The sequence below is a fragment of the Enhydra lutris genome, unplaced genomic scaffold (assembly GCF_002288905.1).
Source record: "Enhydra lutris kenyoni isolate GAN:26980312 unplaced genomic scaffold, ASM228890v2 scaffoldscaffold14, whole genome shotgun sequence".
In the NCBI taxonomy this organism is placed as follows: domain Eukaryota; kingdom Metazoa; phylum Chordata; class Mammalia; order Carnivora; family Mustelidae; genus Enhydra; species Enhydra lutris.
The window spans coordinates 11,610,527-11,624,991 of NW_019154098.1; the positions used below are offsets into that span (position 1 = coordinate 11,610,527).

A 14,465-nucleotide genomic window follows, 5' to 3' on the forward strand; every position below is an offset into this window, starting at 1 on the left:
ATTTATTTGACAGACAGAGATCTCAAGTAGGCAGAGAAGCAGACAGATAGAGAGAGGTGGAAGCAGGCTCCCTGCAGAGTACAGAGCCTGATGTGGGGCTCGATCCCAGGACACTAGGACCATGACCTGAGCTGAAGGCAGAGGCTTTAACCCACTGAGCCACCCAGGTGCCCCTGTAGGAGAATTTCTAAAGAGACTGATAAACCCCAGCCCACTTCCCACCCCTCCCCAGGTGATTGAAATGGTGCTATTAACTGTTTCAGCTGGAGGGAGTCTGGCCAGTTACAGACAAATGACTCAGATTAAGGAAATGACTAGAGTCTAAGCTCTTCAGGGTGAGTCCCCTTGCCTGGTAGAGCAAGCATTCGGCAGTGTGTACCTTCATGAGGGAGCAGAAGGTCAGTGTATAAGCACCCACCTCAGGGACAGGGCTTGTGCCGCACTCCGTATCCTCAGGCCTTCCTGATACCTGCCATTTGGGTGTTCAGGACATGGTTTTGGACACACAACTCATCACACGTGGGAAGCCTCACAGAGGTATACTGTCCTAGAGCTCTTCCTTTCACTATTATTAACATTCATTTGCGTGCACTGAGCACATACTGTCTGGTCCAGAAGGATCCCGAATGCCACAGAGAGGCCATCCTGACCTTCAAGGGATTTGTGTGCAGGCCATCAGTACACAAGCAATGCTCAGTTCTCCTGTCTTTCTTCACCATCACATTGAAGGTGTTGCTTCTGAACTGCATACTTTTATTCTCTTGCATGGAAAACTAAAAAAGAATCCTACAATTTTTTGTTCCTTTTTGATTTTCTAAAGTAATTTGGGTTTCACGGAGCTGTTGATTCCCTAAACACACACTTGGAAGTTTGTCACCCGTTTTTATCTTGATGAAATGTGTACCTCATATCCTTCCATGCAGGTTTTCTTCTGGTTTCATTTAAATAACCTGAAATAAAGCTTGACAAATATAAAGATGTTTTATTGTCCCATACCCTGAAGTTTATGTGATTCTGAAGATGGCATGTGTTCTGGTGTTAAGTATCTTTACAGTGCTATTTTCTCTGTATGTTATATAAAGTGCTTAAATCATGAGAGATGACTATTAATGAAATTAACTATGTTTTCAAATGTTCTGCCTTTTTTCTCTGTTGCTTTTGCCCTTCCTGATCGAAGTCTAGGAGAGTAAGTCAACACTTTCTGTGAGAATGTATTATCCTACTTCTGTGTCTAAACCCCATGTCCTCATTCTACAGTTCAACATTGTTGGTTTATTTCATACATTTTCCAAGTGTAATGGCTGCATCTGGTCATGCAGTCTTTAGAAACGATGGGGAAGTATATCAGGGGAGTGAAAGTGTTAACTCCAGCTGGTTTGCATCTGTCTTGTTCTGCGGGTCCTGGTCACCCTTTTACCACATCATACACAACATGGCTAGAGAATCATCGTTTTTAATTAAAAGCATGCTTAACAGCTTATTTTACGGAGCCCCTGCTGATTACAAACCAAGAATTTCTAACAATTCCCAGTACCTCACTCAGAAGGTACATTTTTTATTGTGGGTATTTTAGCAGAATATGTGGAGGGAGAAAAGGCGGACCTAAGAGAAGAGCTCATTTGGGTTGCATGCACTACGTTTGTGAGCCACTTGGGTTTTCCTGCCTTCCTTCCCTGTGCTAGCCTATGCGGCCCCAGCAACCTGTTCGGTCCCACCATGCTGTCTCACCAAAGTGTGTTGGAATCAGCTGAGTTCCGAACTAGAAACAGGAGTTCTTGGACTTGCCTGGGACTCCTGTGATTGTTTCCCAGCCTGGTTTCCTCTAAAATACAGGCAAGGACGTGGTGGCTCTTAAAGTTCCATAATTCTCTTGGCCCCAGCCAAGAGGCTCAATGGCAGAATAGAGGCAGGGACTGGAGAAGTGTGTCCAGCATTGGTCTGATCTGCGGCTTCTCCTTTCTAGGATTCCCAGAGCCGGCAAGGAGGGTACAGCATGCACCAGCTGCAGGGCAACAAGGAGTACGGCAGCGAGAAGAAGGGCTACCTGCTGAAGAAGAGCGATGGGTATGCGTAAGGCCAGCCCGCTAGCCCGGTGTGCTTAGGGCTTCCTGGGTGTCGACAGCCTGGGAATTTATCCCACCTACGGGCCAGGAAAGCACACTTAAGAATTTCCTAACGCAGTAGCTTCCAACCTTGAGCCCACTCGTTTCCCTTAGCTGATTTAACCTGCTGTCTTTCCAAGAAGCAGTTGCCGTCCTTTGATCCCTAAATGGCGCCAAGGACTTGTAGCCTGCTGTTGTAGGAAGGCAGGAGCTGAGGGCAATGGGAAGCAACAAGTGGCTTGCGGACTTCATGCTTGCCCACCTCTCTGCTTTGATTCATCTGCCCTTTTCTCTGCTGGGGTGCCCACCTGGCCGCCCAAACCCAGCCTTGGGAGTCAGCCCTGAGTCCCCTCCTTCTTACATCACGGCCACTGTCACGACAGGCTCTTTCATTTCTAACAGGACATGTTGGACATGTCTTGCCATCTCTGCTGCCCTGCCCTTGGAGGAGCCACTGCCGTCTCTCCTGGAATATCCGAGTAGCCTCTCCATGTCCCTCCCTCTTCTCCATTGCGTCTCTACACAGCACTCAGAGCAGCCTTTAAAAAACAGAGCACATCAGGTCCTTCCCATGCTCTAAGTGCACGCAGGGTCTGAGCCCCGCCTCTGTCTGCAGCGTTGTCTTGTGGCATCTCCTCCCCTGGCCCAGCCACACCGGCTTCTTTCTCTTGCTTTAGCAGCGATTCTGTTTCACAGTTAGTACATAAGTGGACTCCTAATTACTCACTTTGCATACTGTCCTTTCTGAAAGAAAGCTGCTTTTCTGATTACTTGTGGATAGGCACTTATTGACTTTAAGACGTAGACATTTTTTAATCTGTTTGTTAAAATTGCAACCATTACTTATATAAGTTACAGTCCTAAATTTCTGATCACTGTCAGTTTTGTTTATCATTCTACTCATGCGTCCCATGGATGTCTTTTGGGAGTTGCAGTGTATGTCAAGCACTGTTAGAGACACTGGGAAGTATAGCATTGCAGAAGAAAGATAAGGAGGTCCATAGCCTCATAGGGCTTACACTCTGAGTTGGGAGACAGACAATAAAGAAGGAGCTGTGTGGGAGATCAGACGGTAACAAGTGCTCTGGGGGAGGGTAAAGCAAGGCAGGGGCTTGGGGCATGTGGGAGTAGTCCTTGCAGTCATGCAGGGTGGTCAGGGAAGACGTTAGTGAGGAGATTTTCGACTTGCAGGAAGTCGATGACTTGCAGGAAGTGAAGGGATCATCTCTACAGAGATCTGTAGAGATGGCCAGGAATATGCTTTCCTCTGTGATACAGGAGTTAGGCATGACTAGGACTGAGTGTGGAGCCGGGGTCATAGGAGACCGGTGAGAGGGGAGAGGACACAAGCCGGGAGGGTTTTGGAAACCACGGAGTGGAGATGGGAGTCATTGAAGGGTTTTAAGCAGAGGAATGCCATAATCGGCCTCATTTGAAAGACTCTGGCTGCTGGTCGAGGGCAGCTCTGTAGGACATAAGACTAGATGTGGGAGGCCCGGTCAGAGGTGAACAGGAATCAAGGGAACAGCCACAAAGGGGAAAGGACAGGTGAGAGTCTAGAAAACGCTGGTAGGACCATCAGGATTTATAGATAAGGGCGTAAGGAAAGAAAAGCATCCCAGCTCAGAGCACAACAGCTGGCTCTTTGTAGAAAATCAATGAATATTGACCATTAAGTCTTGCGAAAAGTAAAAGAAGAAAAGATGCACCAGTGACCTGAATCACAGTTTAAACTGGGGTCTTCCTAACTGACACAGGGACCAGACTGTAGCCCCAATAGCCTGATATCTAGTGGAGATAAATTATTCATCCTGTAGCTTTAACACTGCTCACCTAAAGGTACAAGGCTTTTCTTGACATTAGAATTAACTGTTTCTCAGTGAAGTGGTTGATACCTAACTTTCAAGAAAAGTCAGCTGAGTCTTTGCAGAGATACCTTTTGGTTCAAACCCCGAAGTGTTCAGGAAAGCATCAGCTCGTGATGTGCCTGCACTTGCTTTGTGCTTGCCAGACGCATCCGGGTACCTGTCACCCCTCTCATCTGACACCTTCTGTAGATGGTGTCACCCAGAGAGATTAAGTAATTTGACAGAGATCTACAGCCAGGATGTAAGAAAGCCCAAATTCTAACCTGGGTCTTATGATGTAATGCCGGGGTGTCTCCCTTTTGTATTCCAAAGGGGCATGACTGCTGTTGATTGCCCTTGGAGGACGCAGGGCATCAGCGGGCATGCGCTCACACTCCTGACTCTGCTCTTCCGGTCTGTTCTCCATTCATGCACTCACTCTACAGACATCCAGTAAGCCCCACAGTGTTTCAGGCAGTCTGCTAGATGCTGCAAGGTAAAAGGTCCATGAGAGGTGGGCCTCACCCTCACCCTGCCTACAATCTGTTGAGAAGAGATTGGGAAAGCATTGTTGCAAAGGAGGCTGGAAGTCCAGTGGGCCTGCCTCCCATAATTTCACGGGCTGCAGAGGGTGAATAATGATAACCCAAGCTGGCCTGTCATTGCTTCTGTGGAAGAGGAAAGAACTGAATTGCTTACACACGAAGACAGACTCACTTGCTAACCGTGGCGGCTGATGTGTTGTATGATTTTCTTCTCAGGATCAGTTGCTTTGGTAATTTCCGACCCTAGCTGTAGAATACCTATAAAGGATTATTATGCAATTTGAAAAACACTTCTAATTTTTTAGAAGTAATTTTGAAGCTTTACGACTCAAAGGTATCCATGGAGAGGCAAAGGAGTAATTGTTCCACATATATTTTCCCAGCGTAGTCCTAGAGGATGGACATTGTCTTCACGATGCAGATTTAGGCAAGCAGGCCTCCAAGAGGTCAGTACCATGAACAAGGTCCTGTGGCTAGCGGGCACTGGTGCCAGGATGGAAGCCCAAGGAATCAAGCATCGGAGCTGGGACTTGTTTAGTTACAGCAGACTGCCTTGTAGTAGACAATTCCTGTTCTGGAATTCCGAGGTTCGGGCATGGTGTACATGGTGTTCTCTCTGGCACTTTCTGAACAGATAGGTGAAGTCCTTGGTACTTCCATTCGGGAGCTTTTCAGGCAAACATCCTTAAAGCTTTCAGTACGGAGAGGGAAGGCCCAGGCATGGAGTCTGTTCCGTAGAAATCCCTGGAATAAAAGCTCTCAGAGTGTTCACGGAGATGGGACTGTACAAGGGATTGCCTTGATTTTGCTTCCTTTTGTCTGGTCACCCGGGGGTACCACATGAACAATTTCTGCTCACCAAAACATTAATGCTTTTGTGTTACTTTCCTTGGTTTGATTACTAATACAAAAGAATACAGTTTTATTTTTGGTTTTGTGTTTTCTTAATATGCATGTGAAAAAAATTAATGACAAAAAAACAACTAATGTTTAACAATTTTACTAAATAAAATGAATAAACTGAGTCAGGACAATTTTCTGAAGGTTGACTAATTTGTTAGGTTGGTTGATGGCTCTTTTAAAACGTGTTGATAGAGAAGGATGACGTTGATTTGAGGTTTTGTGTACAGGAATGCCTCACCTGTCTCAGCAGGCTTTTGTGAGGCTAAGATGGGACGCAAAACTACTCCAGCATTGGTTACGTTAACCAGAGGCAGGTGTGGTCATGGGACAGGTGTCCCCTCTCATCAGCCGTTTCCCCAGTCCGTGATGTAGCTGTAGTTGGAGGGCGGTTTGTCAGTCGGTGCTGCGTTACCTCCTGAAGATGCTGGCGTTGTGAGCGCAGGGTGTTCACTTGGCTTTTGCTCAGATGGTATCAGATTCTGATTTCCCACTGTGAAGCACACTTTAGAATTCACGGTGTTGCTAGTCAGTACATACACAAGGAGACAACATCATCTGTGTTCAGAGTTGGTTTTAAATTCGTATTGTGGCAGGTTTCTTACAGGACTCATTTAAGAGGGGAAAGGAAACACACAATGATATTATTTAAATGCCCAGGAGGAGCTAGAGCCCCCTCCTCTGATGTTGTTTGTTTCCATGACAACGAATGCCCAAGAACCCTTTGCCTAGGCCAGAGAAGCACTGTGCCCTGTACCTGTTTCTTCATCGAAATGCTCTGAACCAGTACATTTGTACCTGTCCACACAGGCGCACATCTGCCAGGCTCGCCTGTGCCTGGAGCGTCACCCAAAACACCTCCAAGTTGAAATGAGTTCCCAAAGGAGAGGTGTACAAGGCACCAAACATGTTGATCCCTGACCCTGAGCTCTTTCTCTGTATCCTGAGGCAGCCCCACCCCACCCCTCCTTGCCTGGCAGACACCTTGTCTTGAGATTCAATTTTAATTACAGAAGCAATAAATTAATTACAGCTTTCTTGTAGAAGATTCTCAGATATGGTTAAAAACTCTTCAGTGCCACCCCTGCCACAGGTCGAGGCCTGTGTACCATGCTTCTTTCCAGCCCTCTTCTGTATGTTTGTACATGTATTTATACCCCCATAGGAAATTTAGAATGCCATTTTATATGGAATATTCTTTGAGTACCTTTTAACATTACTAGATCATACCTGAATTATTTGCTTTTTCAGTCGGCAGTGTGCTTGGAAGGGTATGTCAGCACATCCATAGCTACTTGATTCTTTTAAACTCCTGCACAACATTCTGTAGTATGACTGTAACTATAATGCATTTATTCATTCTCCTGCTATTGGATTTCTGTTGTTTCCCGCTTCACTATCAAAAACAGTGCCATAATGAGCGTCCTGTATATGCCTGCTAGTCTGAACTACCTTCCACCGGGGATAATAAGATGTTCTGGGTTTGGTGGGGTTTTTTGGTTTGGGGTTGTTTTGCTGTCACTGTCTTATAATGATTGTCGTACATAACACGGTATGACTGCATGTCACCGAGTGAGCCAGCTACTCTATGAGCTTGTGTCTGACTTGCTCTTCAGGCTCCGGAAGGTGTGGCAGAGGAGGAAGTGCGCCGTCAAGAATGGGATTCTGACCATCTCCCACGCCACGGTAAGTGTGTCTGCCTATTTACCATGGTGCGCCTCTTAGGCAATTTGTCCCTGTGGACTAGAAAGCAAAAACGTGATGTAACCAGCCCTGGGATTCCCCCCAGGTATGCGTACTGTATGGATTTGGGTCAGAAAGTGTGGGATTTTCCTTTACAAAAGGAGTTGGTCTCTTCTTGACCTGTGATGTACCCCCCTCGTTCTTTGGCCCTCCAGAATGGTTTTTTTTTTTTTTTTAAGATTTTATTTATTTATTTGACAGAGATCACAGGTAGGCAGAGAGAGGAAGGGAAGCAGGCTTTCTGCTGAGCAGAGAGCCCAATGTGGGGCTCGATCCCAGGATGCTGGGATCACAACCTGAGCTGAAGGCAGAGGCTTTAACCTACTGAGCCACCCAGGCGCCCCGTTCTCCAGAATGTCTCTTGTTCTTGCAAAACAAATCAGGGATTCTTTCATTTCATAATCTTGTCTTTTGGAAATACTATTGGTGGTTTTGAAAAACCTAGTTTTCTGCTTATAAAGATGACAGAGGATGTTCTTTGCATGAAATAATGATTAGGAAATGAAATATGTATAGAGCATGTTCAGTATTTTTTGTTACTATTTAAATTACTCAGAAAATCCATCATTATGTTAAAAAGCAAAAATGTATATAAAGAAAACAGATAATAAAATTGCCTCAATTGTGACTCCCCTCTCTTTAGGAATAAAGGAAATTCAATGAAAAGCAGAATAAGCTACTAACACTTATATTTTGTTTTCTCTTCAGATTATTGGCAGTTGTATATGCATCTATATCTTGCATATTTAGAATTGCTACTGACAGAATTTCTGTGTTCTCAACTAAAAGTCCCCTTATTGGGATAATTCATATACTTTCAGAAAAGGTTCAATCTTGGCATGGTAGTCAAGGACATGCACTGTAAAATTAGTAATTACTATTTTGCTCTTTTTAACACTAGCAAGAAATTACTCTTTATTCTTAAGGATGCAAAGATTAGAATGGAAAATATATCAAGTGGGACTGGAAACAGCTCAGTGTGCCGAGAGTCTTAACAAAGGGGGCACACAGTTAAACCCAGCAATCCCAGCTTGGAAAGAAGCTTGGGTAAATTTCAGTATCCTGTGCCAAGTGATGTCTTTGGGCTTATGATAAGCAGTTAATTACTAACAGGATGGTAAAAACGAAGGCTGAGCATTTATTACATTGGCAGGTTTTCGTGATTCACACTTGAGATTCGATCTCCCTCGTTGAGGAAGGACTCCTTAATAAGCACTTCTTCCCGCCAGATGCTTCATAAAATCTATTTCACTTAATCCCTTCTATAACCCATGTGGTAATCTGACCTTCATTTTGCAGAGGAAAAAACTAAAGTTCAGAGAAGCACAATGACTTGGCTAGTAGTGGGCAGAGTTGGAAATTCATACTTGGGTTTGGTCTATCTCCATAGGCCCCTTCCATTCTGCCTCTCTTCCAGCAGAACCCCGTCATCCTTTTAGATCAAACGCTCTCCAGGGGCATTTACCAGGTCCTATTCATCTTTCTTTCCTTGTACTGGCCCCCCTCCAAAGACCTTGACAGATACATGGTAGCCAGTACACACCTGTGGCCAGGATCATCCTCCTGGAAGATTCCATGCCTCTTAACAATTATTGACCTTTATGGAACTTGAGCAATTAAATTATCTCTGTCCCTTGTCCCCTGCAGAACCCTTGGGGTGATTCCTTAGAGGTCCTCAGCTTCCCTAAGCCCAGGTGAGATTTTGTAACTCTTGTCCTAGTTGTGACAAGTCACCCATCTGATAACTGGAAATCCTGTAGGCCGACTTAGATCAGTTAGTAACTATTACTGAGGCTGTCTACTAATTACTTGTTTATTTAGCAATGTTTCATGAAGCCTCCACTCTACTCCAGGTGCTGGACTAGACATCACAGTTACTTGAAAAGTGAGATAACTTTGACCTGCTCATATTTAATTCCAAACACAGTTACCTTATGAAATGGTTCTGACGGTCACAAGAATCTTAGTTACCACTAAGTGAGCTCTTCCTGTGCTTTTGGTGTATTACCATATGTAATTGTTGCCACAACCCAGGGGATAGATGTTGCTACTGGGAGAGGGGAGTAATGTGCCCACATCACACCTGGTGAATGCTGGAATTCCAGTCTTAAAGCCTGCATGAGTGCGTAATGGTCAGTGTTTGCTGGCCAAGCACGACCTATTCTTCTCATTATGTTAGTGATTCAGATACTTCAGGAGCTGTATCAGAAGAATTCCGGTCACATGATCTAAGATCAGAAACACTGATGGGAATAGATAGCATTTATTGAGTATTCTCCATGAGTGGGCCATTCATTGTTCTGAGCACATTACCACAACCTGTTTTAGGTAGCTTCTGTGGCTTCTACTTGATAGACAATGCAACAGTCTCCATTTCTAGACCTGTTTCTCTCTGTGGGAGTGAAGATTCCCACCATCTGCCTTTCCAAAGCATTCTCCTCACCATCACCACCACCATCACCATCATCACCACCACCGTCATCACAACCACCGTGCTCACCACCACCCACCGTCACTGTAACTACCACCGTCGTCGTCATCATCACCATCACTATCATGGTGGCTAACACTGTTGAACGCTCACCATGTGACAGGCATTCACCAGCACCTTAATGCATTGTAACATTTAATCTCCACGGCAACTTAAGTTATAGGTGACGTCACCTCCACTTTTCAGATGAGGGACCTGGAGCTCAGAGTAGTTCACTTACCGGTTACACAGCTGGGAATCTGGTATAGGTAGGAGCTCTGTTCTTACACACTCCCACACATTGCAGGACATTAATTCCCCTTCACCTGCAACCCCAATTCCTCCCCAGTGTGGGATCCCAGCTTGGGCCATCGCAGACATAACCCTGAACCAGGAGGACTGAGGAGCCTGTGTGTGGGAGAAGCATGTTACCTGTATGTGCAGGCTAGAATTCTTTGGTGGCCTGAAGGTGATTCGTTCATAAGGACAGTACAACACTGACAGCCCTACATTTTTGTGATAACACCCAGTGGGGCCTCTTTTGGGTCAGTATCCTGACTCTTCAGAGGAGCTGCAAGGTTGCCCTGTCCCTGGGCAAGTTCCAGAGTCATCCAGAGTGGTGGTCAGGCCATGAAGCCGACAGCAGCTAGCACGGCATTCCTCAAGTGTCCAGTGTCACGGGAGCCGTCAGAGCCGCTGCTCTGCGTGGTTCAGCTGGAGCGTGCGGTCGGCGTTTCCGGGCCCCAAGTGTGCTTGTTCTTCACCCGGCTTTCCTGAGCCAGGTTCACGTCTGCTTGTTGTCTGACTTCATTAGCTGAGCTGGGTCTGTGCGGTGTGACTCTGCGTTGGATCTAATATGTGAGCAGAGATAAAAACCAGAAAAGACCCAGGGAAGCTCCTCCACCCCTGGGAAAATTCTTCAGGTTAAATATACTACAGTGAAAATTTCTGACCATTTGACTTTATGTAGATCAGGAGTTTTTAGTCAAGAATTTGCTACATGTACCCTCTCTTTACTTTCATCTTTCCTTAGATTCGTCTGGCTATGACTATCCTCAATAAGCATTTTGACAAGTTCTGACCTTGTCATGTCCCATCTACTTGCCTTTCTTAACCTGCAGTGGGAGGCAGTGCATGGCAGTGCATCATGGAGTTGATGGAGTTGAGTCAGTGATGGTCATTGCTAAAAATGAAAAATGAGTTCTCTTCCACCTTCCCTTTATCCTTCCTGTCATACACATGGCTGTGGCCTAGCCAGCTGTGTCAGTGTTTTATTAAGGCTGTAATCAGCAACAAAGATCACATCAGCTACGTTGCTTAGTGGCCACAAGAAAGGACTGTGGCATCTGTCAGATTTGAGTCTGAATCCTGCCCTTGTCATTTATTAGATGACCTTGAGAAAAGTATTCAACTCATAAAAATGATGGGATTAAGTGAGATAATGGGCCGTGTGTGGGCATCCTGTTAGTAAGAGTCACGGCTGTTAGCGTGACCTCATTGGATATCCTGGCAAGACTGAAATCCGTCAGTAGGAGGCTCTGCTGCTGCAAATACTGGAAATCGTGGGTCCACCTCTCCTGCCCTCAGAGCAACTCGGGGGTAAATGGGCTCCTCCACCTCGCTTCAGATTCTCTCCCGCTGATTTGTGTTATTCTGTTCCCCACTTGTCAGTGGCTTTGAATCACACTTTTTGCTGCCAGTTCCATCACTTGTAGTCCCATCCCTGCTCGCACAGAAAGGTCTCAGCAGCCACTTTTCCTGACTTCACAGACACTATTGATTACTCGGAATCTAGTTGAAAATCAAGGCCAGCAGTTTCCTGGGAGAACATGGGGTTGAGTCATCTTTGGAAAAGTGGACAAAGAACCTTTGTTTTCACAAAACTTAGGACCTTTGTTTGGGACCCCTTACCACGTGGACTTCGTCCCGCTTGAAGGGCCCCAGTCAGTGTCACCTGTCAGAGTGACTCAGGAAAGGGTCGAGCATGCATTTAGATTGATGGTCTGTTGGAGTGACCATTTGTGACTGACCTGTTCCGAGGCCAGTCATCTCCCCAGCTTACTGTTCTAGGAAGAAACGCATTTCTCTGCACACCTGCAAGGTAGGCAACCAGCCCTACAAGAGTTCATCTACAGATTCATTGCTTTTCATGTGTTGGATGAGAGACACACTTTTTTTTATTATTATTTACTGTTTAAAGTAATACATCACTATGGAGTTCAGATTCAGTGAGAATCTCCGAATTCACTATTATGGTAATATCGATAGTGGCTTCCATTTATGGGCCATCTAGTGTGTTCTGAGCAAGGTATAAAATGCTTTAATTTCAAAATACCAATTCTAAGAAAGCTCTAGCAAACATTTCAGCCAGCGTCAAAGCTTTAGGATAAAGTTTATATCAAGCCACTAAGCTATCATAAATAAATGTCTATAGAATTGTTTGCTTTCCCTTTTTACCTTCAGCATTATAGTATATAATAAAGATAATAAAATTACCAAAGAATATATAAGAATTATAGTTGGAGTATTACTTTATTATAACATCCTGAAAAATTAATGTCAAAAGTAGAAGTTTTGTTTCTCAAAAACCCTCACTTGCTAAATTTGTTAACGTCAGTGTCACATAACAGTTCAGATAACAGGTTGAAAAGAAAGAGGACTACCGTTCACAGATCACTTAGAGTGTGCCCAGTGCTCTGTGTGCCAAGCTAGCCCTGCAAGACAGGTGTCACTGTCCTTATTTTGCACCAGTCTGCAAGTTCTTAGGAGGTGGGAACTGCTTACCTTTGATCTCCCAGTACCCAGCACACTGCCTGACATACAGTTAGTGTTCAATGAATACTTTTGAGTGAAACTGCTTTGTATAGAAGAGAAGGGGTCAGGGAGATTAAATCCCATCCCTAGGGTTATGCACTTTGTAAACAGCTGGACCAGTTTTCAAACCCTGAAGCCTCTGCTCTTTCTAGTATATGAATAGGCCTTTCCTCAGATGCCAACTTGTTGTTAGATCTTTGAAATTTTCTTGAATAATAGTTCCTTGGAGAAAGAAACCCCTTATCTTGTCACTGAATCACCATAGGGTCTTCCAGTAACGAAGTCTGAAAGGGTTTCCTGGAAGGGGGAAACCAGGAGTCCTGATTGTAAAGATACTACATGTATCCATGAATTTGTCTTTGGATCTGAAGACTGATTTCTTTAAATCTTAAATTTTCAAATGCCTGCAGATGTACAAGGCAACCCGCACAGGGAAGTGCCCCCTTCCTTGCTGTGGGTTTAACAACAGGTTTCTGTGACTGGCCTTTATGGTGTTCTTTTTTTTTTTTTTTTTTTTTTTTTAAGATTTTTTTTATTTGTCAGAGAGAGAGAGAGAGAGAGAGCGCGAGAGTGAGCACAAGCAGATAGAGTGGCAGGCAGAGGCAGAGGGAGAAGCAGGCTCCCTGCTGAGCAAAGAGCCCGATGTGGGACTCGATCCCAGGACGCTGGGATCATGACCCGAGCTGAAGGCAGCGGCTTAACCCACTGAGCCACCCAGGCGTCCCACCTTTATGGTGTTCTGAGGCTATGCGGGATTCCACCCAATTCCACGTCTTTGTCACCAATGTCATTGCAAGAGAGTATTTTCTTTCCTCCAAGAGATTAGAAGCAACACTGCATTGTCAGAGGACAAACTTGGGAGCCCATCAGTCCTGGGCTCAAATCCCTGAACAAGCTGTAGAACTTTGGATGCAGTACACAAGCCTTTGGAGCCTCTATTTTCTCCAGTGCAAAATGGGTGTAATGTGCTCATTAAATATTTCATTAATTCCAAGCAGCCCCTGGGCCAGGTGCTAGAGAAACAAGGATGAATTAGCAGTCCCGCACTCTTGGAGCTTGGAGTGACCCGGGACTACGTGCTCAAAGAGAAGTGAGTGGGATGCTCGGGTAGAAAAGGAAGGCAGCTGCCTTCGTGTGGTCAGGGAAGGCTTTCGTGAGCAGATAGTAGTAAAGCTAGGGAGGAGCAGTGCCAGTAGTGGGATGACAGGAGTCCCCACTCCTGAGCCCAGAAAGCACGTTCAGGGAACCCAGGAGAAGCCAGTGTGGGTGGAAATGGTATCAGTTTCCTTACCCTGCTTGAAGAGTCTTTTGCAGGCTTAAATAACACATTCTTTGAAAACTATTGCTATCTGTATTTTCTAGGTGCTAAAAAAAAAAAGAACATTCAAGGAGGAACTTAAAAACCACTTTATGGTTGATATAACAGAAGTTCCAATTAAGCAAGAACCATTAAAAAAAGTCATACCAACATCCTGAACCACTATTACTGTAATTCTCTCTTTGAGTTGCTCTCTCCCCCACTTGGCTGATAGTTCTGTTTTATGTCTCCTCCATCAGCTTCAGGCGGTGCCATTTTCGTCACCTGATCAGCCAGTTCCTCACCCCCCGTCCTTGTGACAGGGCACCCTCACTCTTCCCTTTTCTTTACAGACCAGAGCTGACTTCTATAAATGAAGTTCAAAATGCAGCTGCAGGTCCCACCAGCACTGGTGTTGAGTCTTAACAATCATGGTCACCCGCAGAAGAATCCCAGTTGTTCCTGTGCAGACAGTGTTATATGGACATATAAAATAAGCACCACCATTTCCGAAACTCAGGGGGTCACCATGGAATATCTCTGTGGGCTCCTGCCACATTACAGATGCAGAACCAAAGACATCAAACACTGTATTAGAGGACTTCCCAAATCCAAGTTCCATGAAATGTATGTTTAGAAATATATCTGGTTATGTCTTACAGGTTATTTATAATGCAATACATTGAACAGGAATTTTTACTGTATTTGAATCCCAAGAAGATATATTAGCTGCAACCATGTGGAGTT

The 14,465-nt window shown here is 45.0% G+C and overlaps 1 protein-coding gene across 3 annotated transcripts in view; it reads left to right on the forward strand.

Moving 5' to 3' along the window:
* Positions 1-14,465, forward strand: part of LOC111146849 (ArfGAP with SH3 domain, ankyrin repeat and PH domain 1) — a 353,910-nt gene that overhangs the window by 274,385 nt on the left and 65,060 nt on the right. For all 3 annotated transcript variants that reach the window (XM_022502557.1, XM_022502555.1, XM_022502556.1), the window contains 2 exons: positions 1,964-2,064; positions 7,011-7,080. In XM_022502557.1, the coding sequence (XP_022358265.1) occupies positions 1,964-2,064; positions 7,011-7,080 (171 nt within the window). The remainder of the gene's footprint in view (positions 1-1,963; positions 2,065-7,010; positions 7,081-14,465) is intronic.